This window comes from Diadema antillarum, unplaced genomic scaffold (assembly GCF_040938485.1).
Source record: "Diadema antillarum isolate AM-2024a unplaced genomic scaffold, OU_Dant_1.0 seq00000187_RagTag, whole genome shotgun sequence".
Taxonomy (NCBI): Eukaryota; Metazoa; Echinodermata; class Echinoidea; order Diadematoida; family Diadematidae; genus Diadema; species Diadema antillarum.
In genome coordinates, this window is record NW_027271251.1 from 1,277,020 (window position 1) to 1,294,161 (window position 17,142).

The 17,142-nt window shown below is 41.4% G+C and overlaps 1 protein-coding gene across 1 annotated transcript in view; it reads right to left on the minus strand.

Annotated features, from left to right (window-relative positions):
- Positions 1–17,142, minus strand: part of LOC139728622 (nuclear valosin-containing protein-like) — a 39,907-nt gene that overhangs the window by 14,433 nt on the left and 8,332 nt on the right. The window contains exons 11-15 of the mRNA XM_071639564.1: positions 16,730–16,831; positions 15,919–16,036; positions 15,247–15,385; positions 13,193–13,376; positions 31–1,047 (exon numbers count right to left, since the gene is read on the minus strand). Coding sequence (XP_071495665.1) covers positions 31–1,047; positions 13,193–13,376; positions 15,247–15,385; positions 15,919–16,036; positions 16,730–16,831 — 1,560 coding nt within the window. The remainder of the gene's footprint in view (positions 1–30; positions 1,048–13,192; positions 13,377–15,246; positions 15,386–15,918; positions 16,037–16,729; positions 16,832–17,142) is intronic.

The window sequence follows — 17,142 nt, forward strand, 5'->3', positions numbered from 1 at the left end:
GGTCTGCGCAAAAGCAGTGATGCCTTTTACAAGAGCGCTCTGAATACGCTGTAGCTTCAGGTCCCTAGCCCGGGTAGTAGGGTTGAGATTCTCCCAAATTGTCAAGTTGACTTTGGGCACGTCAAGTAGTGGACAGTTTTCTGGGCTAGTGTACTTCTTACCAGTCTCCTCTAGGGCAGCCTGTTCAAGAGTGTGGCTGACAAGGTAGGATACCGACCCAGCAATATCCTCATCTAAGGGTTTCCCCACGCTGAGAGGCACTGCAAATTTTGCTGCGATAGCTGGGATGGCTACATTCTTGCCAGAGGCAGGAGTAGCATTACTATCTTCAGTGCTTGTTTCAGCACTGAAATCAGAAGTCTGTGAGTCAGACGCTGGTGTAAGTTTACAGCCAAAAGGCCCATCATCTTGATCGCAGTCATACTCATAGTCAGATAAAAGGAGATTATCATCCTCATCTCCGAGACTTCTCGTGTCATGACTACTACGAGTCTGTGGATGAGAAAGTGGCAAATGATCCACCAATTTTCCCAGCATCTCTTCCAGTTTATTCAGATGATGTTTAAAATTTGAGCCACCAACACTAGTGCTTGGTCCCGACTTCGAGGTCGTGGTCTGTGGAGGCTCTGCACGAATGCAGGCCTGACTGTCCTTCTTTGAAATAGGATCTGCACGAATGCAGTCCTGGACAGCCCGAGAATCTTTGGCTAATATCTCAGAGTCAATCATGATCGAGGGCTTCTTAATCAAAAGGTCTGAGACCTCAGAGGTAGCAGCCGACTTGGCGAACTTCCGTGCAATCACAGGAGGAGGAGAAGTAATCTTCGCCGGTGCTTTGCCTTTGGCTTTCCCCGTGCCTTTACCACCGCGGCTAGCCGAGCTCGCCGCTGCCGTCTTACCCTTTCCCCCCGGATCGCTGCCGGGGGAGGGACCCGCTCGCGGTCCGCTGGCGATGCTGGTGGAACCCGCATCGCGAACCAGCTTCTCGTGCGGGAAATTCGGCTTCGTGGAAGAACCCGAATTCGCTTCCATCACTCTCCAAAAATACTACCAAACGATCGGGGAGGTAAAATAACCTATTAAACCCCGAAAACTAGAACGCGAAAGATCGCAAAGTGAAAGAAAATCGGCGAAATTTAGAGCTCAAAATGGCGACTTGACCACTAAGAAACACACGCTACGAATGAATTGACTGCGCATTGTCACAAATGTACACACTAGTAGTTATGTACACATACATGTATGATGTACTGTATGCCTGGCTGTTTTAATGTGTATGTACACAGGTGGACCAGATTAATGGAGAACATTCTATGTGGTATAGATATAGTACATACAGGCTGACCAGATCAGTGGAGAATTTTCTAGGTGGTATACAATGTAACTACACAGTACATGCATGTAAGAGGAAATACATTATAACTCACTCAATCTAGAATGATTTCACCCTTTCCAGAATTTTCTGGGAAGTGCTTACATATTTGGCTGAGTGAGGCACTGTCCCTGTAGCCCAATGTGATTGGTAGTTATTCTTGGCAATGATGTTTTGTACATAGATAGGCAGTGAGTCATCCAGGATTCCTGGAACTTGGACTGGCTAGTAGGTTGGAGAGAGTTATAGAATGTGCTAGAAGGGGGTGAATGGATAGTATATAAGCCAGAGAAATTCTGCAGTAGGCAGAGTACCCAACACCTCTGCTCTGAGAGTTATGTCACTTCTGGCTCTGAAGCGACTTGTTATAGTCAGTCCTGTGTTACCTGCTGACCTGTTATGTTTGAGGAGATACTTGGCCTGGGAGACATTTTGCCTGCAGAGAATTAATGTGCCTTCATTGGACTCCATATTTTTATGTCAATGGACATTGCTACGGCAAAGCTGTGGTGGGCTGGATTCCTAGCTGGACAATATTAAGTGAATCATCATTCAACGCATCAACTGGACGTGGTCGTCACAACATTTGGACTCTGCACGTTTCGCCGTGGACGTATATCGTGGATTTTACCCCGGATCTATACTGTGGACTATCGTAACCTGTACCTCTGGAGTTACGTCAGAGGAATCATTCATCGGTGCATCGCGGATCATTCGTTTGTGCATCGAGCATCGTATTTGGACATTTCCAGGGGTATTGCGTGTAATGCGTACGTAAGTGATTCCATTACTGACTATATTTGTTTCTATTGATCATTATTGTACTGATGTGAAACCGTTTACCAGTCTGTACCCACAATATCACTGTTAATAAACCGCCTGAACATCAGTTGATTGTTTCTTTTGTGCGATCATTCTCAGAGTGATTTTGGTCGTAACAAAATTGGGGGCTTGTGTCCGAGAAGTGAATTTAAGCCAAAACTTAGAATTTGGAACGTTCCGGAATCCAGAATATTGGTACAGACAAAATACCAGTTGAGTTGATTGTTCAATTGTATATTGTGTGTTATACATTGTAACAATGTCAATCAGTACAATGGATGTTCAGGCATTTGTTCAGAGGACAGATTTGTCCCTCAAAGATTTGCAAAGGTTACGCAAATGTGATTTGACTGCTGTTGCACAGCATTTGAATGTAGATGTTCCACAAGGTGCAAGAAAGGCAGAGATTCTTGACTTAGTAGCTGGTCACATGGAGCTCAAAGAAGAAATTGACACTCCAGATCAAGCTCAAATTTCTGATCAAACACGGCTTGAACTTGCTAGATTGGAAATGGAGAAAGAGAAGATGAGATTAGAAATGAAGGAAAGAATAGAAATGAAGAGAATCGAAAAGGAAATGGAGCAACAACTGAAATTGCGTGAGATGGAATTGACTCATGCACAGACTGTTGGAAATCATGAAAGGGCTCCCTCTGAATTTGATTTGGCCAAGAACATTCGATTGGTGCCAAAGTTTGAAGAAAACAGAGTCGATGCATATTTTGTGTCATTTGAGAAGGTGGCTGACAGTTTGAACTGGCCACAGGAATTTTGGCCCATGCTCCTTCAAAGTGTGTTTGTCGGCAAAGCAGCCGATGTGTACTCATCTCTCTCAAAAGAGCAATCACGTGACTATGCTACAGTCAAGAAGGCAGTGTTGAATGCTTATGAGTTGGTGCCAGAGGCGTACAGACACAAGTTCAGAAATTCGTACCGCAAACCAGGCCAGACACATGTTGAGTTTGCTCGTGAAAAAGAAATGATGTTTGATAGGTGGTACAGATCCCTGAAAGTGGATCAGGACTTTGATAACCTACGTGAGGTTGTTCTCTTGGAAGAATTCAAAAAGAGTGTTGCTTTCAGTGTGAGGTCACATTTGGATGATCACAAAGTGACAAGTTTCCATAAAGCAGCCTTGATGGCTGATGAGTATGAGCTGACCCACAGAAATGACAACAGACCACCTTTCAGGAATTTCTCTGGAAACAAGAGAGACAAAAATCAGTTGAGCAATCCAAAGAATGCTGGTTCTGAAAAAGGCACGAGTTCTGAAACTTCATCGGCACCAAAGCCTCAATCTGACAAAGGGTCCAGTACAAGTGCAAATGTTATCAAATGTTTTCACTGTAACAAGACAGGGCATGTTAAGTCACAGTGTTGGAAGTTGCAAAACAAAACAAAGAAGGACTTGGGATTTGTCATGTCAAAAAGTGTCCTACCCGAAAACAGTGTCCCGTTCAGTGAAACACAGGCCGTTGAAAGTCAATCTCCCAAATTCAAAGATAGGATGAAGCAGGTGGATGAGAGCTATCGTAGCTTTTTGTTTGATGGTGAGGTGACCCCATGTACTTCTGGTGAGGCAGGTAAGCCAGTGGTCATCCTGCGGGATACGGGGGCCTCTCAGTCGTTGATGGTGGATGGTGGTATGACTTTTCCACCAGATAGTGCAGTGAATGCAAAAGTCTTGATTCAGACTGTTGATGGCAGTTATATGTCAGTGCCACTGTATAGAGTGGATTTGAAGTGTGACCTAGTTTCTGGTCCTGTGACTGTTGGAGTTGTTCCTGAGTTGCCCATGGCAGGGATTGATTTCCTGTTGGGGAATGACTTGGCTGGGGACAAGGTGGTTGCGTCTCCAGTTGTTTCGGATAAGCCAGTGGTGGTTGCTGAAACTGAGCAGTTGCAGGAGGAGTTTCCTGGGATTTTCCCAGATTGTGTTGTGACTAGGTCTCAGGCTCGTAGAGCTGTTCAAGATGATGCGGATTCTGTTGATGTGGAGGAGAATTCCGGTGTTTGGTTGGCAGAAACCTTTTTCAAGGATTTGAATGATGGGGTTGCTGTATTAGGCTCCGAGGCTAACAGTGATGGGCTGTTTAGCAAGTCTTCCTTGGTTGAAGCACAGCAGGCAGACTCTGAGTTGAAAGGCTTGTCTCAGACGGCGTGTTCTGAGGCTGAGGCTGAAAAGGTCCCTGAGTGCTATTATGTCAAAGATGGCATTTTGATGAGGAAGTGGAGACCTCCCCATAGGCCAGCTGATGAGGATTGGACGGTGGTCCGTCAAGTTGTTGTCCCTCCCTGTTACCGCGGTGAGATCTTGAGGATTGCTCACGAGTTACCTGTTGGCGGCCATTTAGGCGTCAGAAAGACAAAGGATCGGATCATGAGGCATTTTTATTGGCCAGGGTTGAATGTGGATGTGGCTGAGTTTTGCAAGACTTGTCACACATGTCAGGTGGCTGGTAAACCACAGCATTCGGTGAAACCGGCGCCATTGATTCCGATACCTGCGTTTGAAGAACCATTCAGTCGGGTTCTAGTTGACTGTGTTGGACCTTTGCCTAGGACTAGGTCGGGTCATAAGTACCTCTTGACAATCATGGATATGTCTACACGGTTTCCAGAGGCTATCCCATTACGAAACATCACTGCTAAGACTGTGGTAGATGCTCTAGTGCAGTTTTTCACTAGGTATGGGTTGCCCAAGGAAGTGCAGTCTGACCAAGGGTCAAATTTCATGTCAGGCATATTTCAAGAGGTGATGTATCGTTTGGGTGTGAAGCAGCTGAAGTCGTCAGCTTCTCATCCCCAATCCCAAGGTGCGTTGGAGCGCTACCACCAGACCCTAAAGACAATGATTAGGGCATTTTGTGAGGAGTATCCTGAGGATTGGGATAAGGGCATCCCTTTCCTGCTGTTTGCAACGAGGGACTCCCCAAACGAGTCAACGGGTTTCAGCCCATTTGAGTTGGTGTACGGTCATGAAGTCAGGGGCCCACTGAAGCTCATCAAAGAGAAATTCATGACGGAGGATGATGAGGTCCACCTACTTGACTACGTGTCAAAGTTTCGTGAAAGGCTTTCAAAGGCTTGTGAGGTAGCTAGGGAACACTTGAAAGTGTCACAAGACTCTATGAAGAGAAAGGCAGACAAAAATGCCAAAGCCCGAACTTTCAACCCAGGTGACAAAGTTCTTGTACTGCTGCCCATACAAGGTGAACCACTGAAAGCCAAGTTCAGTGGCCCATACAGTGTCAAAAAGAAACTCAATGATGTGAACTATGTGATCAGTACGCCAGATAGACGAAAAGATCAAAGGGTGTGTCACGTAAACATGCTGAAAGAGTACTATGAGAGAAAGGCTAGTCAGCCGGTAGGTGTAACCCAGGTGGTAGAAGAAGAAGTAGATGAAGAGGGAGAAGCTCAAGATGAGAATGGAAGTGAGCCCTCTAGTGCCAGGTTGTCTAACTCAGAGATGTTAGGGAAAGTAGATGAGGCACTGAACTACCTACCTGAAAATCAGAGGAAAGATGTGACTAGTCTGTTACATGAGTACAAGGAATTGTGTAAAGACAAACCAGGCTGCACCCCTCTGGCTGTACATGATGTTGATGTAGGAGATGCTGACCCTATCAAGCAAAACCCTTACAGACTAAACCCGAGCAAACTGCAAAAAGTAAGGGAAGAGGTTCAATACATGCTAGACAATGACATAATAGAACCGAGTAAAAGCAGTTGGAGCTCTCCAATCGTCATGGTGCCCAAACCGGATGGGTCTCAAAGATTCTGTATAGATTACAGAAAGGTGAATGCCGTGACGAAAACAGACTCTTTCCCCATTCCCAGACTAGAAGACTGCATTGACAGGGTCGGAAATTCTGCATATGTCAGTAAAATAGACCTTCTTAAGGGATACTGGCAGGTGCCCTTGACCGACAAAGCCAGAGAGATTTCTGCCTTTGCTACACCAGATGGCTTGTTCCAATGCAAAGTAATGCCATTCGGCATGAAAAATGCTCCAGCCACCTTCCAACGGCTGACAAACCAAATCATTGCCGGACTTGACAATTGTGTAGTATACATTGATGACATCCTAGTGTATAGTGACACGTGGGAGGAGCACATTACACACTTGCGGCAACTTTTCGATCGACTCAAGGAGGCCAGATTGGTGATTAATCTGGCAAAGAGTGAATTTGCAAAGGCCAAAGTGGTGTATCTCGGCCATGTAGTCGGTCAGGGACAAGTATTGCCAAGAGAAGCCAAGGTAGAGGCTACACTAGGCTTTCCCATTCCCCAATCCAAGAAGGAGTTGCTCAGATTTCTGGGCATGGCTGGTTTCTATAGGAAATTTGTACCGAATTTCAGCACTGTAGTCACCCCCCTAACAAACCTGCTGAAGGGCAAGGCGAAGTACACGTGGACTGATGAGTGTCAAAGAGCCTTCGAGAAACTAAAGGCAGTCCTTGCTAATGAGCCTGTTTTGGCAGCTCCTGACTTCGCAAAGCCATTCAAGGTGGCAATAGATGCGAGCGATGTAGGAGTGGGAGCGGTTTTGCTCCAAGAAGATGAAGAAGGCACTGAACGACCAGTTAGCTACTTCTCCAAAAAATTGAACACATACCAGAAGAAGTACTCCACAATTGAGAAGGAGGCTCTCAGTCTCATCCTTGCCCTCCAGCAATACGAAGTGTACTTGACAAATAGCAAAGGGGAGGTCACAGTCTATACTGACCACAACCCCTTGGTCTTTTTAGACCGGTTCAAAATGAAGAACAACAGGTTGTTCAGATGGAGCATGATGACGCAGCCATATGCACTAAAAATCAAACATGTGGCAGGCAAAAACAATGTAATTGCCGACGCTCTGTCAAGAGTGTAACTTGAAGAGAGTATCAAAGGTGAAAAGTTTTCACCGCGTATCATTTCCAGTGTATGTGTTTAGCATATTCATTAATGTGTGCAAAACAGTATGATATGATTATATAAGCTCCGAGAATCCAAGCAATATCATTGTAAATAGTATCCATGAAAAGAGAACATGGAATTAATACAGCTATCCAAAAGGCATGTGATAGTATGTGATTATTGTTGCTTGACTTGGACTTTACCTCACATTCATTGCAAATAACAATGAGAAATTGTGAAGGTAAAAGAAACCCTTGCTACAGCAAGGCTTTCTTTTTCCCATGGGGGATGGTGTCACAAATGTACACACTAGTAGTTATGTACACATACATGTATGATGTACTGTATGCCTGGCTGTTTTAATGTGTATGTACACAGGTGGACCAGATTAATGGAGAACATTCTATGTGGTATAGATATAGTACATACAGGCTGACCAGATCAGTGGAGAATTTTCTAGGTGGTATACAATGTAACTACACAGTACATGCATGTAAGAGGAAATACATTATAACTCACTCAATCTAGAATGATTTCACCCTTTCCAGAATTTTCTGGGAAGTGCTTACATATTTGGCTGAGTGAGGCACTGTCCCTGTAGCCCAATGTGATTGGTAGTTATTCTTGGCAATGATGTTTTGTACATAGATAGGCAGTGAGTCATCCAGGATTCCTGGAACTTGGACTGGCTAGTAGGTTGGAGAGAGTTATAGAATGTGCTAGAAGGGGGTGAATGGATAGTATATAAGCCAGAGAAATTCTGCAGTAGGCAGAGTACCCAACACCTCTGCTCTGAGAGTTATGTCACTTCTGGCTCTGAAGCGACTTGTTATAGTCAGTCCTGTGTTACCTGCTGACCTGTTATGTTTGAGGAGATACTTGGCCTGGGAGACATTTTGCCTGCAGAGAATTAATGTGCCTTCATTGGACTCCATATTTTTATGTCAATGGACATTGCTACGGCAAAGCTGTGGTGGGCTGGATTCCTAGCTGGACAATATTAAGTGAATCATCATTCAACGCATCAACTGGACGTGGTCGTCACAACATTTGGACTCTGCACGTTTCGCCGTGGACGTATATCGTGGATTTTACCCCGGATCTATACTGTGGACTATCGTAACCTGTACCTCTGGAGTTACGTCAGAGGAATCATTCATCGGTGCATCGCGGATCATTCGTTTGTGCATCGAGCATCGTATTTGGACATTTCCAGGGGTATTGCGTGTAATGCGTACGTAAGTGATTCCATTACTGACTATATTTGTTTCTATTGATCATTATTGTACTGATGTGAAACCGTTTACCAGTCTGTACCCACAATATCACTGTTAATAAACCGCCTGAACATCAGTTGATTGTTTCTTTTGTGCGATCATTCTCAGAGTGATTTTGGTCGTAACAGCATGGGTACGAGTGGGATCTCATATTAACGAACAACGGAGATTACGAAAAATAATACCGTGGTACATCTCCCGGGTAAAGACAAGAATCTCTCACTTGCATCATGTTAGTCCAGCGGATATAGAAAAAATCATGCACTTAATGGTAAAAGCACCATATTTGGTACACATGTACATGATGCCAATACACGTCATTTCTGATATAGAAGCCACTCTGATTCCGCCTGTGGCGGCCGTGGCGGCCATTTTTCAAAATGGCCGCCATGTGATATAGCAATGCTGTGTATTTTGGAAACTACAATGTATAAGTCCGATTGTCGTGATTCTTGTACCAAAGTATAGGTTTTGAGGGTCAAGGATTCCAATAAAATGAATTTTGAGAGGATAAAACCATGGCAATCTACTTATTGGCGGCCATTTTGAAAAAAATATGGCCACCATGCTAGATATAACATATCCTTAAAACGTATGGACGAAGGGTCATGACTCTGGTACCAACTTATATGTTTTTGGCGTCAAGGATTCTGATTAATTCAACTGTAAGTGAATATGAATCGTTTCATCCTACGTTTTGGCGGCCATTTTGATAAATATGGCTGCCATACAACAGATGATGAATATTGTATATCTTCGAACTCAAAAGATATATAATCACGATTCAAGTGTAAAAGTATAGTTTTTGGGTGAAGGTTTTCAATATAATGATGTTTTAGCAAAGTGAATAGGTTCATCACATCCTTTGTTTTGGCGGCCATTTAATAAATAACGTACGAGTGTTATGAAAGCGGGATGCCCATTGTGGATTGATTCTGGTGTAAACGTTTGCTTAAGGGGTCAACAATTACTTGTTCACTCATTTTTAGTATTCTAATGTGGGACATCTGGGCATAGTTAACTTTGTAAGCATTTTGGAAAATATGCTCAACTTCCTTTATAGGAAGTTGAAGTATATGTGTACAGTGTATGTGAAAAACATGATCTTCACAATTTCATGTCTGAAGTACATATTAATCAAGATTATATATTTTCTAGAAATATAGACTCTCGCTTTCTCTGGTCCCTGGACTATGGAATGAAAATCATAGTTTTCAACTAATTAGTACATCTGTTTTCTTTGGAAAAATGACACTAAGTGTGAGAAAACTTCTAAAACTTCTTGGGTCACTTACATCAAATGTAAACACACTATATGTATGTCTATAAAATCCATGATTGACCAGGCTGTTCTGATACTTATAACTACACTGAATCTTATACATCAAACGATAAAGTAAACTTAATAGTGGCAGTGGGCAGGTCCTTCTGGTCCTGTACGGGTAGAAAGACGTTCCCGCCCGCCACGAGTCTTCCGCTTCCTTGCGGGCAGTTTTCTGGTTAATCAAAGGCTAGGGAGTAAACCTTATCCAAATCCGGAGCGGAACCCCTAAGGCAGTTAGGTGTTGTAGTTCATCATCTCTCCAGTAAATATGATAGGTATTATACAATACATCTTTATAGGTTTACATCTAATTGTCATTTGCAGCTCCACATGAGTCTACTAGCAAAATATAAACTACAAGAAAAATTATGCTAATTTATGAATTTAAGGAAAACCTCAAAGAAATACAAATTTTTAGGTTCATAATTATTGGAAGATAAAACTGCAGAATAAAAAAATCAGTAAATCGATCTTACTTACTGGCACCAGTAGAAATACTGAAGACATTCTCTAAAGCGCACCTGCATCTATATATGCATTCACGTTCATCACCGCTCAGCAATGGATGATCAGGAACAATACCGGTAATTGTTTTGGATTGTCAGAGCAGGGAGGTGTCTCACCTCCCTGGTCAGAGCTAATTCGATTCCTTCATATGATTCCCTATAATTTTGTGTAACTGTTTTGACAAGGTCATACTATGAAATAATGAACAAGAACTTAAAACAAACTGTAGAAATCAGTAGGTCTTATAAGGCTGCAATAATCATGACTTTATGGCTGGAAACTATGCCAGTACACTTATTGTACTCTCCTGTCTATGCATCCAAAATTGGGGGGAAAGTCTTCTATTCCATTCTCACCATTTTATTCTACCTTTGATATTCAACATAATTATCTTTAGTATTCCACGTATCCAACAATTGTACTTATGTGATGTTCAATACCTACTTGAATAGTGAATGTGATAGAGGTATGGTCAATCAACAACAATCAATGAACAATAAAGAACTAAACGCCGCAACGACATAGGAGGTTCATTTACCAACAATAGGTGAACGATTCTTGTCAATGGGACAATACATAATGGCAACTGAGGGTGTATATATAATACATAAAGGGTGGCCCCTCAGAAAATGGAAACGAATATTTTTCCAAAACCAACACGAAATTGTCCAATTTGGTTGAGTACTTTTCTTTCTAGACATGTTTTTGTTAATCATTAATTTCTTACTTAATTTCATCAAAGCTCAGCAACGGAGACTACCCAACAATTGAAGGTCAATCTTCGACAATAATCCTATTCAAGCATTCCACATTGTGATGTGCGGCCTCAATTCTTTGTTAGTCTCCCAAGTGGCTTTTGTTCAATGCTGAAATTTTTTGAATTGAGCTAAGAAATTTACGCTTGACCCGTCTTTAAAAAAACGTATTGTAGAATGAAAACTACTCAACCAAATCGGATGATTTTGGTGTCATTCTTCTCACAACTCTATGTCATTCATTTTGGCATCAAAGTAATGCAAATGTGCAGATATTTGCGAAAACTCGCATTTCCGTTAAAGGACAAGTTCACCTTCATATATATGTGGATTAGGTGAAGGCAACGATATTAGTAGAACACATCAGTGAAAGTTTGGGGAAAATCCGACAATCCGTTCAAAAGTTATGAATTCTTTAGATATCTGTGCAATCACTGCTGGAGGAGAAGACTACTATAGTGCATGATGTCATATGCGTACAACGATATAAGGAAAATAAAAAGAGAATTTCACAAAACTTGACTTTTTTGATAAAGTGCACATTTCTTCAACTTGTTACTGACTTATGTTAGGGGTAATATTATTTCCCCTGACTTCTGAAAGAGAGAAGTCAAGTGTTCTTTTATTATGTGAGAAAAGTGAGAATATCTTGAATTTTCTTTGTACTTTCTTTATATAGTTGTACTCATATGACATCACAAGCTATAGTAGTCTTCTCATCCAGCCGTGACTGAGCAGAAACTTCAAAAATTCATAACTTTTGAATAGATTGTCCGATTTTCCTCAAACTCTCATTGATGTGTTCTACTAATACTGCTGCATTCACTCAACCCACATGTATATGAAGGTGAACTTGTCCTTTAATTCTAGGCCACACTGTATATAATGTGTGTGTGTGTGTGTGTGTGTGTGTGTGTGTGTGTGCATATTCTATGTAGTGCGGCAGGCATATTTATCAAAATGGACATGAAAACGAAATATGTTAGTTCTATTCATCAACAAATGCTTGTTTTAAATCATTGACCCCAATTAGTTTCAAAGACGTACAGTATAGTATATATTGCAGTGGCCATATTTTAAAATGGCAGCCAAAACATAGGATGTGATGGTTGTATACACGAAAAGATGTATCCATTTAAATAATTGAACCTCAAAAACATATTTTTGTACCAGAATCATGAAAATGCATCCATTGGTTTTAAAGATATATGAATAGAATGTACAGCGGCAGCCATGTTTAACTGGAGGGAGGCCATATTTATTAAATGGCCACCAAAACAAAGGATGTGATGAACCTATTCACTTTGCTAAAACATCATTATATTGAAAACCTTCACTCCAAATCTATACTTTTACACTTGAATCGTGATTATATATTCATTGAGTTCGAAGATATACAATATACATCATCCGTTGTATGGCAGCCATATTTATTAAAATGGCCGTCAAAACGTAGGATGAAACTATTCCTACTCACTTACGGTTGAATTTATCGGAGTCCTTGACGCCAAAAACATATAAGTTGGTATCATAGTCATGACCCTTTGTCCATACGTTTTAAGGAGATGTTATATCTAGCATGGTGGCCATATTTTTTTCAAAATGGCCGCCAATAAGTAGGTTGCCATGGTTTTATCCTCTCAAAAATTATTTTATTGGAATCCTTGACCCTCAAAACCTATACTTTGGTACAAGAATCACGACAATCGGACTTATAGTTTCCAAACTACACAGCATTGGTATATCACATGGCGGCCATTTTGAAAAATGGCCGCCACGGCCGCCACAGGCAGAATCAGAGTGGCTTCCATATCAGAAATGACTTGTATTGGCATCATGTACATGTGTACCAAATATGGTGCTTTTACCATAATGTGCATGATTCACCCTAAATGTGCCCTATATCCGCTAGACTATGTAGAGTCAACTAGATGAAGGCTGAATCAAATATCAAAACACACAGCACATTGATTCTTGCCACTTTTCTTACTGAATGAGAAAAGACAAGGAAAAGCCAGGAATTCAGCAAGACTCTCCCATGCATGTCGTGATTTGATGGTAATGTTGCCTGCAACAATTGCAAACTTTGCACAGTATTAGTCAACAGCTGCGGACACTACTGAATACAGAAAGCTACAGACCTGAAACAAGGATGGGGATGGAATGTTGCAAGTATTACTTGTGGTAGACATTATTGGGAGGGGGGTGAGGGTGGAAAACCCTTAGTTACAGGCTCTGAGTTCTTGTTATTCAAAAGAACATAATACACGACTTGCCTATTGACAGCGCACATGGCAGCTTCCCTGCATAGCGCCCTCAAGTCTGCTCCGACGTAGCCCGGTGTGAGGGAGGAGAGAGTCTTGAAACTGAATTCTTCTGCCAAACGAAGGTTTCTGCACAGGACTTGCAAAATCCTGAGACAAAAGCAGAAATATAAACTCTACAGCAAAAAATCACTTCAACGACATCTAACTTTGCTGTCAGTAAAGACTGTGTCTTTAACAGGACACAATGATCTTTGCCTTGGAAAAATCTGATAGCTGCACAAGCACGTCACGAGTAGCCATCTTACTGGTGAAGCTAACAGCAAAATCAAGTCTACATATTCACTGAAGTTGACAAAGGATACCAGCAAATGTAACTCTGAGCAATAACTACAGTTCAGCATCTATTACTGGTCCGTCATCATTACTTAAATTTGACTCACCATTAACTTGATGTCATTTTCTCTTTTTCAATCCATTTATGAACTAGAAATGTCGCTATGGCGACTGATGCCTCCGCAATAATGCATGATACTCCCAATAGGCGTATAGTACAATGTCTTCACAATGTGTGATCCATGACAGTTTCACATAACTGGCAAAATATTGAAATGACAGGTTTGTCAGAAATGTCTTGAACTGGGTGTGGTATAATTTTCTAAGAGTGCAGGTACACATATTTGGGGAATTGAGAATTTTTACTTGAATTCTGACAGACATTTTTATAAGTTTATGCATTGAGTAATTTCCAAGGTTTGAAGAAAGAGTGTAATGACAGTACAAAATAGATTTTTTTTTTTTTTTTTTGGGGGGGGGGGGGGCATTGAAACCTGGCCTTTGACCCTTAACCTTTGACCTTTGACCTTCTGGCTGGAAATTTCCCAGAGAATCTCCATTAGGTAATGCATGTATTAAGTTTTGAAACTAATAATGCAAGCATTGCATATACTAGTATATGAGGGAAATAGTAAAATGTTGAGGAGTTGACCTTGACCTTTGACCCCTGACTATTGACCCATTACCACTAAATTCCCTAGATAATCCCTGCCAGTCAGTACATGCGTATGTACCAAGTTCCACAAAGATACATTGAACCATTTGCGAGAAAAGTGATATTGCAACATTTTCACCTAACCTTTGACCTTATGACATGAAACTCTCTCTGGAGAATCTTTACGCAGTAGTACATGCCCACACCAAGTTTCAAGAAAATATCTTTGGGCATTGCATAGAAATGGGGGAAATTGCAACACTTGTAGCATTTGACCTTGACCTTTTGACCTTTGACCTCTTGCCAATGTCACTAAAGTCTACTCAACTAATTGTCCCATCATACATCATATTTGGACCAAGTTTGGTGAAAGCTGCTTTATCCAGTTTGAGTTATCACGTAAACAGATAAATTTTAGGATTTGACCTTGATCTTTGACCTTTGACCTCTGTCCGATTTCACTGAAAAACTAATCAAGTAATTGCCCCATCATACATCATCCTCAAACAAAATTTGGTGAAATTTGCTCCATCCAGTCTTGAGTTGTCGCGTAAACGGATACAATTTCATGATTTGACCTTGACCTTTGACCTTTGACCTTTAGCCGATTTCACCCAAAATCTAATCAAATAATTGCCCCATCATACTTCATACTTGGACCAAGTTTGGTAAAATTTGCTCCATCCAGTATTGAGTTATCGCGTAAACGGATACAATTTCATGATTTGACCTTGACCTTTGACCTTTAGCCGATTTCACCCAAAATCTAATCAAATAATTGCCCCATCATACTTCATACTTGGACCAAGTTTGGTAAAATTCCAGTAAATATTACTCAAGTTATCGCGTAAACGAAAGCGGACGGACGGACGGACGGACGGACAACCCGAAAACATAATGCCTCCGGCACCACTTCGTGGCGGAGGCATAAAAAGAGGTGTTGTGAAAATACCCAGTATGTGTACAATTCCTTACAGTCGGACTAAACATGGGAGTGTAGCTCTTTCACAGGTTTGCTTTTGAACCCACCTTGTTCTTGCACGTTCGTCAGGGATGCCCAGAGAAATTTCTCGGTCAAACCTTCCTGCCCTTCTGAGTGCTGGATCCAGTGAGTCTACCCTGTTTGTGGCCCCTATCACCATTACATGGGCGGTTCCATTATTCAGGTCTAGGCATATGCATAAAGTGAGAAACAGACAGACAGATTACTGGTATTTGATCTAGTTCACATATCTTTGTGAGCTTGCCATGATTACACTAATACTGTATTCATTTGTATAATATCTAACAACATGTTGTATGCAAGAGAATATTAAGTAGAGAGGTGAAGATTGAGGTTGAGGTGTAAAGTAGTGTCGCTGCTGGAGAGCAGTAGACAACAGGTTGAGTCCCGCAGTTCCTTTTTTCCAACATGTTTGTTAAATTACAGATCAGCAGTTGCGGTCTTACAAATTTCATTTGTTAGAGGGAGACAAATTGAAGAAAATTCACATCTCAACATGTTTTATGTTCCAAATATATCATGTACAAAATTAAAATGTGGTTCAAGGATACTATATTGGTGGTACATTTTTGTACACATCACAGCAAACAAATACATATGTACAGTATATGCTCATATATTAGGTACATACACACACTGACACACACATATGTATGAATAAATGCTGGTACATTCATGAATATGTGCAGATCTCATACCATCCATGCATGCAAGCAGCTGGGCCACAATTCTCCTCTCCATCTCTCTCTGTGCAGTCTCCCGTTTGGGTGTGATGGCATCAATCTCATCGATGAAGAGCACACTAGGAGCGAGTGCCTGATTGGTTTAAAACAAAGAGATGGAGAAAGAGATCTAGTCTTCACATCAAAAAAAAACTCAGTTTATTATTACTATTTTTTTTTTCTTTGTTTTTATTCCTTTTTTTTCAGTAAGTGGAAGTGAGAGATGGAATGAAGCATGTCACTGATGTACAATCATTTCATGATTTGTTGGTAATATGATGGTGCATTGATGGAGGCATTGGGCTAGTAATCTATCAGAAGATGGTGGGTTCAACCAGCTTACTCTCCTGGCCCACATGTGGTGCACACATCTTCTCACACTCTTCTACTGCAATAGTTACTTTACTGGGTATTCAACCTGTGGTGATCTGGCATCCCCAACTGACCCGAGTTAAAAGCTTTTGGTTAGATATTAGGTTCAATTATGAGGACGACTGAATTTAAAATATCTGATTGATGACCCCTACCACACAACGCAGATTAAACATTCCTCCTTTTTAGTATCTCACTTCTCTGCGAAGTACATAAACTCTGCACAGCCATTTTCCTGCCAATAGGCTGTGTATCTTTAGAAACCTGGCCTGTAAGATTCAACAAAGAACCGAATGCAAATGCAAACGTGACTTGGATGCCAAATCTTGGTTTTCCACTTGATATCAGAAGAGTCTGAGCGGTGATTGCAAGAGAGTGGAAGATCTCTGCATCCCAAAAATCTTGTTGCACCAACCTGAGCCTGTTCAAACAGATCCCGTATGTTCTCCTCCGACTCCCCCGACACTCCCGAAACAATCTCCGTGGCGGCAATCTTCAGATACGGTAGGTCAAGTTCCTGCAAAGAGTCACACGCAGTAGCACACAGGATTAAGATCACTTGAGTATAGTCATACATGTACCTGCATATAGCACCCACTCAAGGCAAACAAAAGGTTGTTGTTATAGAAAGGTGGCCACTAGAGACAGGTTGGCAGCTTATCCAACTTAATCACAAGATACCAGTAATACACATCATATGTATGTATTTTTTCCATGCACATATGAACGCAAAAGGTTTGTAAAACATTACTCAGCATTAAATGCACATGCAAACACATTGTTTCATTGGTTACAAGAGTATTTCATTCTCAACAAACATTTTCATTG